The sequence below is a fragment of the Drosophila pseudoobscura genome, chromosome X (genome assembly GCF_009870125.1).
Source record: "Drosophila pseudoobscura strain MV-25-SWS-2005 chromosome X, UCI_Dpse_MV25, whole genome shotgun sequence".
Lineage (NCBI taxonomy): Eukaryota > Metazoa > Arthropoda > Insecta > Diptera > Drosophilidae > Drosophila > Drosophila pseudoobscura.
The window spans coordinates 38,553,288-38,566,422 of NC_046683.1; the positions used below are offsets into that span (position 1 = coordinate 38,553,288).

Here is a 13,135-nt window from a genome sequence, read left to right on the forward strand (position 1 = left end):
GAAAACTAAATTTAAGCATTTGATGCAGAATTTTGTGACTGGGACTGGTTTCTAATGAATCTAGAGAAATCGTGTGGCTCGCTGAAGTCCATAGTTACGACAAGCTGAGAATCTCAATAGATATAATCTTTCTAGGGCAGAGCTGAGGCCAGGTGACACGTGGATTCTGTAGAGCCGATGACAGCACAAAGCATTTTATAATCTGTTTCCGAATGAAGGTATTGGCTCAAAATACAGCCCACTGGTTCTCTTAAAACACTGTGTCTTTAAATTTTGCCATCGTATAGAAATTGCGAAAAAAACGCCATTTAAAATGACTCCTGTAAGAGCAGCTTCTGACATTTCAATTAGATTTTGTCTGATTCTTGCAAACTGTCCAGCAAACTGTTGCCATCTTAACAGCATTCCCTTCTTTTGTTCTTAAACATAGTTTGTTCATAATGAATATTATGTTTTTTCTTTGTTTTCAGTCGGGTTTTGACATGGGTAAACATTCGGCCAAGTCAAACATTTGCTGGAGTTTAATGTTCATTGTGACCCGTGCCCCACATGCCGCGAGAAAACCCTTTTTATTTGTAACGCCCCGCCCCGCCACGGCCCCTGGAAGGAAGACACACACAGAAACTGGCCTTGTTTTCCATTTCCTTTTCTTTTCTAGGTTTTTTTTGGCTGGGACTGCCTTTGGCTCACTTTCACTTTATTGCCCTGTGAGCCATATATTGCATCAATCTAAGCCAGTCCAAAGCCCAAGCAGGCACCCATCTACCTTCTACTCGGTGGAAACACTCACACGTAATGCATTTTTAAATTTGCATGGTCCCCACCTTTCCCGTACCTCGAAACCCGTAACCCGGTCGCCTTTAACAATGGCAGCTGTTAGTGTCTAACTAGTTAGTTAGTGCCACATTGAAGATGGTTGCCGCACGCGACTCGCCTGCCAAACCGTGTACTACCGACCGCGCTGGATCCACTGGATAGTAGGATACATGCCCACATCCTACATCCTATATTCTCCATTCTCCATCTATAATGAGCAGCATCCTCTTGGCTCTTCTTGTGGGCGACAGCTCTCGGGTTCAAGTCAATGCCAACGGGGAAACTCTTTCGGGAAGCGACATTATGCATATCAAAAAGAGAGACATAGCGCTGAATGCCACAACGATGGGGTGGATGGAGACAGGATGGAGACAGGATGGAGGAACCTTTGCCTTTGTCTGCTTCTTTATGCATCTGCTGTCAGTTGCATCCACTATGTGGATGGTATGTGTGGGGCGAGTTTTTGTTGCACTGCGGGGAAGCTTTAGAAAAGGAATCATGAAGATACTTTTCTCATACATTTGCATTATATTTTATTGGTCATCTAGTTATTTAAGTTAGTTATCTATTTTATTTTTCATTCCCTAGTCGAACGTTCCAATCAGGGACCGTAACTGCAGTTTCCCAGTATCCAGATTTCCAAATTTTTGTTTAAAAAATCAAAAATAACACTTTTTTTTTTGGTTTTTTTTAATATACAATGCAAATTAGATGCACCACTTTTATATTTTTATTATTTCAATACAAATAAAAATAAGAATTATATTTAATTTTTATTTTAAAAGCTACAAATAAGAGTTATAAAAGTTAAATTAAATATCCCTTTTTGAACCAAGTGGTTTATTACCACACATATTAAAATATTCTTGATTTATGACGCAATACTTTTCATATGATGCATCGCATATTCAAGGACGAATATTAAGGATCCTACACCACATGGTGTATTTCATTTAACTTTATTTTTGATTTTAAACTAAAATTTACGAAACAACTCTTATTTGTAGCTTAAAAAAAAAATGAAATATGATTCTTTTTTTTACTTTTAGTGAAATAATAAAAAAAGTGTTATTTCTCATTTTTATTGACAAAAAATCATAACAATTTTTTGGAAAATATGTTTTTTCTGTAATCGCTAGATAGTTAAAAATATGAATTTTAGTGTATTCCATGTTGCCGTAAAATATTTCCTTCTAACATATTTAACGTTTAATCCAAGCTTTCCTCAGCTTTTCCCTAATTTCCCTACATTTTCCACTTAACTGGCCGATCTTTGATTGTTTTTTTTTTCAGTGTGGTTTGCCCTCGGGGTGGTTTTGGGATGGTTCTTTTTGTTGCCAGCGATTGCATTTGTTGCAGGCGACGCGTCGGTTGGAGGTGCGGGGGCAGGGCGGAGCGAAGAGCAACAACATTGCACTTTGACTATAACGCTGTTGCATTTTACTAGGTCAAAAGTAACGTCACCGCGTACCAAAGGTTGTTTCCCTCTCCCTTCCTACCACATCTCTTTCTAGCTTTTCTAGCCATCTCTTTCCGTCGTTATGTATGTGTTTTGTGTGGTGTCAAACATAAATATGGCGCAAAGGTGAAACTGTTGCTGCCAAGTGCCTTCTCTGGCTACGGTTACTGGCTTCTGGCTTCTGGCTTCTGCCTCCAGGCTCCTTGCTAACTGCCAGACATAAATCGGTGTCTTTGTGTGCGTGTGGCGTGCTAAATTTCTTACACGCAAAAAGACAGGGGTGGCAAGTGGCCACCAAATAGCTAACTATTTCTAATTGGAGGTCGTTGTGGGGCTTGTCCTCGCTGCTGCGGCGCTGGCTGTGACTGTATTCTGGTCGCCGCCGCTCTCTCCCATAATCATAGCGTTAAGACTCCAATTTTCAACGGAAAACTGAAGGATTTTGGAAAAGGTATTGCGAAAAGGTATAAAAGGTATTGCAATCTGCTAAAGAGACTGATCAGACTCAGACGGAAATATGCTCAGAGCTTTCTTTTAAGCCGGAATTCTCCTACAGCTTTGTAGAGAGCTTTGTATGGTTATAATATAAATAATATATCATATAAATAATTTAAATTTATTTAACAATTTTATAGAATTTTGCAAGCCAAGCTCTGTGGTGTTTAATGGAGTTGTTGTTCTGCTGTATACACTTATAAGACTGACTCTCTTAATGACGCCGAAACACAAAACTAGATTAATTTCATAAAGCTTTCGTAGGGTATATGTACTGTATAGTATGGTGTAGGTATAGTTTAGGGGATTCTTAATACTACTAGTCAGAAACCGAAAAAATTTTTTTTGGGACGATGCGTGTAGCTAGCTATCAACTTTACTTATATTTGCTAGAGTTGATGTATAAGTTGGGCTTGGAGTAGACGCGTATCTCCTCATCTACGATAGCCAGCTCCTTGTCGATTTCTGCCTTGCGGCTGCGCACCCGCATAGTCTGTGAGGTGATGGGCATGTGATTTAGCTCATTGATGAGAACATCATAGCGCTTCTGTGCGCTGTTCAAGTGCCCAACACGATCCTGCTCCGCGTGCAGACTAAGACCGGCAAGCTCCTTGGTTGCAGCCTTTTCGCGCTTCTCCTTCTCCAGCTTGAGCTCGCGGCGTTGGGATGTCATGGACGTAGTGCTAGCATTTGATGAAAAACGGCTGCGGCCACTGAGCACAGCCTCCTCATCCGAAGCGACTTCAGTTTTCAAATCAATTTGCAGCTCATTCATGTTGAAGCGACTGTGCTGTTGTTGTTTGCCATTTGTGCGAGTTGACAGCAGATCCTCGTCTTCATTTTCATCGTACCGACTGGACTGTTTGTAGTTGTTTTCGTATTTATTGGTCAGCTCACTCAGCATAGGTCCACCATCAAAACTGCATCTAAAAGATCAAAAAAATGGTAATAGAGAAATGTGTTTCTTCTGCTTTCTCTTCTTACTTTTGCAGGGCTTTTGTAAGAAAGCGTTCATCGGTGATATCCTCTGTCTGTATGCCGATGCTTGTGGAGCTGTGTTGGATGCCGCAAGAATTGCAGCGCTCTGTATAATTGTCGGGTGAATGTCCCACATCTTTCTGTGGGTCATAAACCACAGGATTGCGCTTTTCAAAGCCGCCAAAGCGTTGGCCAGACTCTGGAGCGTCCACACCCAATTGGTAATGCGAGCGAGAGTTGTTGCGGTTGCGTGTCATACTGCTTTCCCGGGTGCTTTGTCTGGATACCGATACTGGAGGGGGTTTTCCTCCTTTCGATTCCCGTACCTCGGGGTCCGAGCGACGCATAAGTGTCGGCATCCATGCCGGACGCACCGGCTCCTTCGCTGCTAGTTTTTTACTTGTTGATTTTTCCAGGGTGCTCAAGCTCACCTTATTCTCATTGAGAAAATTGCGGCCCCGTGAAGATCGCGGCACTGATGAAATGCTTTTCATCGTGGATGTCGGGCGATTTGATATGTTTGACATTATCCGACGACTGTATAAGTACCACTAAGTACAGTACGGAAATATGTATGGTACTAGGAAAAATGTAATATTTTGTTTGTAGTTAGTCGAGCTGCGTTGTTGAATGCTTTGAGTTTTTCTTGTTTACTGACAACTATCGAAAGCACACTTGTTTTTTAATAACGTAACGTCAGGTAAGTTTTTTGGTGTTTATCTTTCAAATCGTATGTTCAATTGTTGTCATTTTTTGACTAAATATAGTGCTACCTAATACAATATATTCAGGCATCAAAATTAATCTCTTTACTTTACTTTTTCCTTTTATTTTGCATACACTGCCGGTTTTTTAACAAAACAATAAACTTTCTAACCAGCCTACTGGTTCTTTAGTCGGTGCTCGGCAAGTCCGTAAAGTCCCAAGCTATCACTGCCATTCCGAACCCACCAGTAAATAGAAGACCACCAGATATTGCCATCGCAGGTACCAGGCCTGTGGTGCCAAAAACAACTGGTGGGGTCCCTCCAATGCGGCATGGTTTTATCTCACGGCTTGCCCGGACCTCACATCTAATGATATACATAGCTGATTTTATACAGAGAAAAATAAAAGCCATCGCGACCGCTTAAGTGTGGAGAAATTTGACTTCTTTCATGTTAGGGAGATAGCTTAAGACAACCGTCTCCCAAAGTGCCATCCTCATCTTTCCGTCTTCCTGCCACCCGTCCATAAAACCAACTTTAGTAACCTATCAGTATGTTAGAGGCTTACGTAGTAAGCTCAGCACTCTTTTTCGGGATAGTGTCGCATTTTCGTCCCACGCTATTGTGTTTACCGAGACTTACCGGACATTCTTAGTTCTAAAGTGTTGTCAGGTCGGCGTGCAGGAGGGGTTCTGATTACAATGCTCTCAAACTTCACGTCGGAGCAGTTCACAGTCCACGTTCAAGAAGAACTGTAGTTCCAGTGTGTAAAACTGATTCTTTCCGCCAATGCTATCTTTATTACTTGCTCCTATATTCCACCTTTTTCTGATAGTTCAATTTACGAGCATCACCTGTCCGCTTTAAAAACTGTTTCTTCCTCGCTATCAGATAAAGATCATATGACAGTTCTTGGGCCTTCTTGGCCTTAACTTGTCATGTACTATTTGGTCTTCGGTAAATGGGTCTCACTCCAAGGCCTTCCGCTCAGTATACCTGAAGAAGCCTACCATCCTACTTTCGAAGTGTCGCTCGATATAGGACTAACTGTATTGCATCCTCACTAGGCACACACACTTTTTACAATGTACTTTACCTATTTTATAATTCCTGTGTCCCGCTTTCTTGTCCAAAGAGTTATCCAGTCTAAAAGACTTAAAATCAGGACTTGTATAACAAATTTCAAGAAGTTGGTTCTCCTTATTCACTTTCTCACTAGGTAATAGCTTGGTCAAATTTCTCCCTTCCTAAGCAGTTTTACAGCTTCGTAAACAGTAAGCGTGGAACGGCCGCACTATCCTCGGAATACGTGTAGGGGTCATGAGTCGACTTTGTAAGTGTTGGAAGGTGCCTTGCCGATGAGCTGCCTGGACAGCTGACCGCAGGATTGACAATTATCGAAATCAGCCGAGGTCAGGGTTGCTCAATTTTGAAAACCTAGAGGGCGTAACCTCCCCATGCAAGAGTGCATGCAAATGTCAAGTGGCCAGAGCAGCTTTCCGGCTTCGATCTTTCCTGTACGACAATCAAGCCGACGAGACGGGTTTTTTTCAAACAGTGAAAAGTTTGCCCTCCGCGCCGAATTCCACTAAATAAAGTCGAAAGTGTGTACAGTGCCGGAAGGTCTATAAGTGTAGCCGTTTTCTGGGGGATCAACCTCTTCTGTGGGCGTTCAAAACCAGAGAACCGCCAGAGGCTGGATTAATCTGTACATCCACGGATACCGCTGCCACTGCGGTAAGATAAATGTCGATCCCCATTCTCCCGACGATTATCTAATAGAGGTAACTCGTATTTTTGCGCAGCAAAAGATTTCCTGCGGAAATTGCCGACCAGCTCCTCGGGAAGACGCCGCCTAACGCGCCCCAGCCTAGCGCGACCCGTGCTAAGGCACCCCACGTTTGCGGCACCAAAGAGTGACCAGCAAAGTGGAGTTCTTCGACCCGCCTGGAAATCCCAGGCGTCAGCACACAGGTTCATCGCTTTTCCCGGATCTCTCGAGAGGCTCCGTAGATTCCACGTGCCGCATCAACAAGCGATTCTTGTTGGCCGCTCCCCGTCCCCAACCGGCGCCCATGTCGCCCGGCGAGGAGTGTGTGCTGACAAAACCAGGCGAGCCTTGCAACGCTAAACGTTTTTATAAACTTTTAAAGAAAATACAATTTACCGTTCACGCTTCCATAGAGCCCTGTATTGATAGAGTTTCGTCGACGTATAATCCAGATCTCGGTCCGTGTTTAGAAAAGGCGCATTAAAGCCGGTGTTAAAGAAAATTAAAGCCCGAGAGCAGCCCTGCGGAATTAAAATTAATAAATACGCTCTTCGGACACCGGATATCAGTTTCCAAACTATCAGTTCCAAAACAAACAAATGAAGTTCCTAAGATTTAGCTTTAAATATTAGTTGTGCCCGTTCGAATTAAGAATTTATATAAAATATTGAAAATAGATAGAGGAAATTGTGAGAAACCTAAGAAGTACCAAAAAGAAAAAAAAAACAGAAATTTATTGGTTTTAGGACTAACCACGCATGAGGGAAACCAAGGGTCGCGAAAACACTAATGTAAACGAACGAAAGGATAACGTTCTATTTCAGCAGTCGCCGGAAGATCGATATTTCGCCGATGTAGAAGCATGACTGCGTGAGTAAAATCCTGCGACTTTCGTTTGATTCTAGTGGGTGCGCCCGATCCTAACCTCTCAAAAAAAAAAAAAAAAGATAATAAGACTCGAATATACGATAAAATCGCTAAGGAATAGCTACAATCTTACACTTTCCTCACTATATCACATATTGCCAGTTGTATACAAGCAACCGAATTAAAAGAAAATAGAAATGAATTTGTGCCAGGAATACCCTGTTAACCATAAGATAAACCTTAATTATTAACTCCACCTCACCTCACTTTATATACGCCTCAGAATCCTCATATACATATACTCGCTATAAATCACTAGAATTAGAAAAATATGCCATCACAGATTATATTAGTTTTAACCGTTTCTCGAGCAAATATATAATGGAATTTAGATAAAGATACGAAAGAATGAACTCTGTGCCGGCGTGCGTGTAACCGCGATCTAGCTAAAGGGGCCATCTGAAACATCCAGTTTTGAGGAAGATGGTCATAGGTTGGATGGGCAAAATGAGCTACCACACTGACATCCGTGGGATAGCAACCGATATCTCCTCCTCTTTCTCTCACTCTTCACTCTTCACTCTCTTTCTCCTTTCTCTCTCTCCCTTCTCTCTCGCTCTCTCTCCCTATTTCTCTCTCTCTCTCTCATCTTCTCCTCCCTTCTCTACCGCTCTCTTCACTATTCTTTTCGAAGCGTTTTCTTTTATCTTTTTTGTCGTTCTACCGGTAGTTCTAGCACCGTATAGTCGCAGCACGCTCAATTCTTAGGAAAAAAAAATCCTTAAAATTATCGCGTGATAGTGTTGCAAAATGGAGACGATCTGCACGCGCAAAACCACCACCCCCAAAGCCGACGAGCTAGAGCCGGAACGTTTAAAGCGTGCCCCGCCTTTGCAGATCGCCCCTCCTCTCCGTCCAGCTTAGACGAGCGTTACACGTTACATACGTCGGAAAAAAATGATCAGGCAATAGCCGATCTAAAATCTAAAAGCTACTCTGGCCAGCCGTACCCATACGATTTACCAAGGTCGACCTGCATTTTCAGCCCTCTGCTTCATGGTCTTCGAATAGTTAGGCCAGTGTTTTTCTCGGGACCAGAGCGAGTTCCCGGCTGTGTACTCAGGTACTGCTCCGAGGTTCTGTGTGGACCCTTGGTTAAACTATTCGCCCGTTCCATTCTTCTTGATTACCGCCGATCTAGAAGAAATCGTTTATAATTCCTCTCCCTAAGAAAGGTAGCAAGTCTGACGCATTCCGCACGTGCAACTTCTCTGCAAATCACTTATATCTTCAGCTCAGTATGGACTTATAGGGCGGCAATTACATAACATAAATATTTAATTAGAGTTGGCCCCCTTCATCGTTAACGGCTTTCAAGGAAACTTATATTCGGATGTTATTTACACCGACTTTAGTAAAGCATTCGACTCTGTAAACCATTCCCGTTTAGCACATAAACTTGACCTTTTAGGGTTTCCGCCCAACCTTCTGAGATGGATTTCTAGCTATCTTTGTTCCAGGTCTCAAAGAGTCCTCTTCAAAAACTCCCTCTCCTCACCAGTGAAGGTGTTTTCGGCAGTACCACAGGGCACCCACCTAGGCCCTTTACTCTTCACACTCTTTATTGATGACTTGCCTTCGGTATTAATATAGTCTCGAGTACTTACATATGTATGCGGATGTCCAATATAAGGACATTTCATTTCATTCTCGCTTACAATCCGATCTCAATATCTTTCAGTCAGGGCGTTGTGAAAATTGTTTACACCTTAATGCTTTGAAAGGTAAAGTAAATGAGTCATTAGTAATGTCATTTCATTGTTCTAGCCCCTGGTTGGCTCCTTATACCCTATGCGGTGGTTTTTTGAGAGAATTATTAGATCTAGAGTTATAATATAAGCTAAACATTTCTGAACACATTTCTACCATGGTAAATAGGGACATGGGCGTGCTTGATTTTATAAAGAGGTAGTCAAAGGAATTTGATAGCCCTTTTATAACAATGACCCGCTTTATCTCGCTAGTCCGTCCGATTTTTTAATATGGCTCTTGTGTATGGTCCCTCAGTAAAAAGTACATAATTTTGTCCCAAATAGTGCCTCAGTTCTTCGACTGATAGCAGGGAGACGTGTGGTGGATGTGGAATAGTGTAACACCCAGAAGGAAGAGTTTCTGTGATATGTATCACACTGAATCAATTTGATTCAAAATTTTGGCACGCCACCACAATTTTGGCTGCACTCTCCTTTATACGCGCTTAATATCCTTCTGCTCTCTCTGACAGACAATCTTCCCCTTCCCCTCACCTTGAGCAAGACATCCAAATTTTTGACAAGCTCCTTTTGATTTAAATTTCTGAGGTCATATATTTTTTTTACTTATTTCTTTTGTTTCTTTAATTTCTCCGTGGTCCATGCTGCTGTTGCTAAAATATCAAGCTCAAAACAGTGGAAGCATTTCTATTGATATATGTATGTACATCCAAATGTTGAGGGGCGATTTTTAGATAAATTCAGCCTAATTTAAATGAAAATACGCGCAGAAGTAACGGTCGCTAGGGGCCGCAGTTAATTTAATTTGAATTATTTAATATAAACGATTAAAATTATTTTAACATAGTATGTAAATAAGTAGCAAAAGATGGCACGAAAAAAGTTTTGCACCACAATTAACAAGTTAAGTTTTGTCCAATTTAGGAAGGCACCAGATTAATACGCACAAGAAACAAACTAACAAAATTTGAACAAAACTATTTTTATAGACATTCTAAAAGCCCCAGAATTTCTGATCGATGTTTTACATTCACTTTTTCTTTAAATTTACAACATCGAAAAGCAAACAAACTCAAGAAAAAGTTTCCCGACAATTTAAAATCAACTCGTAGCAAACCTTTATGGACTGTATTAAAATCAACAAAATATACCAGCAGCTTTCCTGACCGGGTTATATGATAACGTATCATTCAAAACAGATTTAGATTCAATGACATTTTTGAATTTTTGCCAGAATATCGTCCGTTTGGCCCAATAAGCACTAGTGGAAAAATGGAAACAAGTGCTCCTCACAAGAGCTATCAAAGCTGAGGCCACAACGGGATCACTATGTTACCGCTTGTTTTATTAAGTACCTTGTGTAATTTATTTTTGAAATTGCAGGCATATTATGAACTATTTTTTAATCGTAAAAAACTTACGAAGTGCAAAACCGGAGCATGACTGTATTAAGAGCCTGAAGCAATCATATAATTTCATTCGTGATTTGGTAAAACTAGTATTTGCTAAAAAGAATCCCCAGAAATTTGCAAGAAAATTTGCGAAAATATGCGCCAAACCATTTTCTGAAACTGTTCAACTGAAATCCATATGAAAGACTATTAAGCCTTGAAGCAAAAGCCACATATTCGTACATAGGGCTCGACCTAATTGGCCAATTGGAGTGCAGATACTCGTGTTTCGTATCTTTTGACTACTCAGCTCGAGTCAAAATCTCTTCATTGGCCCGTGCAAAAATGAAGTGCATAATAAGGATGGTGTTCCGCCTACAGGATGTGCAGAAATATTGAAGGCTTCTGCTGGTCCATAGATTTTGTGTGGCTGGGGAAAATGGGCAGGAGCAACAAGCTGCCTATTCATTCAGTGCACACGATCTATGATTTTTTTCCCCAATTGGTATTCTATGGCATTTCAGCAGATTTTGAGCCAACTGTTGTTCTTTCCCAAAATACCAATGCCTACAATCCACAGGTAGAGGCCAAAACCTGTTGCACGGCTTGTGGTTGCGCTGCATTACACCCTCCAATTCATCGGCTGCCAGGGGCAAGGGCTTATCTCCGATTGCGGCCCCAAGGCCCTATGGAGGTAAATGTTGAAGATGGTTAGCAGTCCCACGAGGCATTTGCGGTTGGTCATTTGGCATTTGGCATTTGGCATTGACATTGGCATTGAAAATTTACTTAGCCGTCACTCAATTATTGGAACTCTATGTTTTTTGCTGTTGTTGTTGCGGTTGACGCTTTTTTGTATGTTATTTCCGGAACGGCCTCCCCTCCAATTAATTGAATCGAAAATGCACTCATGGGAAATTCAACAATTTTCACCGGCTAACTTAATTAGACCGCCATTAAAGTTGCAGGAGATGCCATAGACAAGCGCCATGGACCAGGACCACGACCAAGGCCATTGTCACGGCATTCGTGTCCATCGATAACGAGTGAAAGTCAAAGGCCAAAAAAAAATATACAGAGAGAGATGTGGAGAGGTAGAGAGGTGTCCCGGATGACGTATGGAGGATGCACTTAGCCTTGCCAATAGCCAGATTTCACTCTTCCCACTGCCAAAAGGTCAAAAGGGAAATGCGAAAAGCAGACTGCAGGATGCCCGCTTATTAAATTTGCCTAATGGAAAAGATACACAGGACACGACACTCTTGGCAATGAAGTTGGAACTAAAGCGAACGAAATAATGTTTGATAAATGTGTAGATTTGTAGCGTATACTCGTCCAATATATCCTGGCATGATTCTGGTGGATCCAGGATAACCCAGGGTCACGCAGCCCAATATTCCCAATATGTCATATATTATAGCTAGTGGTGCTGCAGTAAAGTAAATCACTATAATTGTTTGTTGTGTGCACTGCCCACTGTACCACACTGTAAAACATATACATACATATGTATGTACATGCATACATACATGTAACATACATAAGCTCCCTTACGGCAGCAGCCTATGCAGCGTCTCGCGTATTCTTCCTTTCTTTCTTTCGCCTTCTCTACCGCTCTCTCAATCTGTCGCGCTCTTGTCGAAGCATCGCTTGCATTAGGGTAGGGGCAATTCGGCCGGCTGCCGTTGAATTAAGCCTTGATCTAGCACTCACTTCTCGCACTCGGCATAATTGATCTTTAGCTGACACAGTCTTGAACCGACCACTCGCGTCTTCAATCAACACCATCTTGAATCGGTCTAATCCTCTATCGCTATCAAATCCGCACACCTTTCGCCTAACAATCTTCGCCTTTGAAATAAATTGATCGCAACATACGCTGATGAAGAAGTCCAGTAGCTCAGGTATCAAAGAGCACAAGATTTGAATTCAATCAAAGAATTCCAATTGAAGCCACTTTTTAAATGGGTTTTAATGGAATTTTAATTTGGAAATTGATGTCCAGATATGTAGCAAGTCCTCTTGACTATGGTTATGGTTATATGGTTATATGGTTATGGATACCGCAACATGGGATTACTCCGATAAAATCACTCGAGATCAATAAGGGCAGAGGTGTTCGCTCTTTGGTCTTATGTGACTAATCTGATTCTGGCTTAAATCTGCCACTGGAATGGTTGATGTTTGTCGTGGCACAACGGGGCGAGGGCACCATGAGAGAGAAAGCTGAGAGACGATGTGTCAGCCATCATTTGTCATATATACGAGTATGTGTGTGCGCTGAAAGGATGGTATGATAAAATGGCCGCCTAGCCACTGTCAACAGCCCAGTACAGTAGCACGCCTCCTGCATGTGTGTTATACGTTTGTATCTGTGTGTTGTACTGACTGACAATTGAAACAGTGACGAGCAGCTAGTCTGTCATGTAAATGTTGGCTTTTTATACCCGATACTCAAAATGAGTATTGGGGTATATTAGATTTGTGGTAAAAGTGGATGTGCGTAACGTCCAGAAGGAATCGTTTCCATGTCTGTCTGTCCGTCTGTCCGTCTGTCCGTCCCCTTCAGCGCCTAATGCTCGAAGACTATAAGAGCTAGAGCAACGATGTTTTGGATCCAGACTTCTGTGATATGTCACTGCTACAAAAATATTTCACAACTTTGCCCCGCCCACTTCCGCCCCCACAAAGGGCGAAAATCTGTGCCATCCACAATTTTAAAGATACGAGAAAACCAAAAACGCAGAATCGTAGAGAATCACCATATCTTTTAGACTGCGGAATCTAAAGTGGATCGTATTATTATTATAGCCAGCATCAAGAAAACAATTTCATTTTTTCTCGCCCTGTCTCTCTCTAACACACACGTAGCATAGGCG

The 13,135-nt window shown here is 41.8% G+C and overlaps 2 protein-coding genes across 3 annotated transcripts in view; one reads left to right on the forward strand and one right to left on the reverse strand.

Annotated features, from left to right (window-relative positions):
- The window catches only part of Pde9 (phosphodiesterase 9), a 142,037-nt gene that overhangs the window by 18,525 nt on the left and 110,377 nt on the right, over window positions 1-13,135 (forward strand). The window lies entirely within an intron of this gene.
- Window positions 3,020-4,403, reverse strand: LOC6901105 (uncharacterized). Its single transcript, XM_002134545.3, has 2 exons — window positions 3,755-4,403; window positions 3,020-3,696 (listed from the first exon to the last, which is right to left on the reverse strand). Exons 1-2 carry the CDS (start codon window positions 4,273-4,275, stop codon window positions 3,147-3,149), a joined length of 1,071 nt encoding a protein of 356 aa, XP_002134581.2. The 5' UTR covers window positions 4,276-4,403; the 3' UTR covers window positions 3,020-3,146.

Bases quoted from the DNA above. Each gene is read 5' to 3' on its own strand.
- LOC6901105 (XM_002134545.3), bottom strand. From the start codon at position 4,275: ATGTCAAACATATCAAATCGCCCGACATCCACGATGAAAAGCATTTCA. The intron at 3,697-3,754 runs GTAAGAAGAGAA...TTGATCTTTTAG, and splicing joins CTTACAAAAGCCCTGCAAAA to ATGCAGTTTTGATGGTGGAC.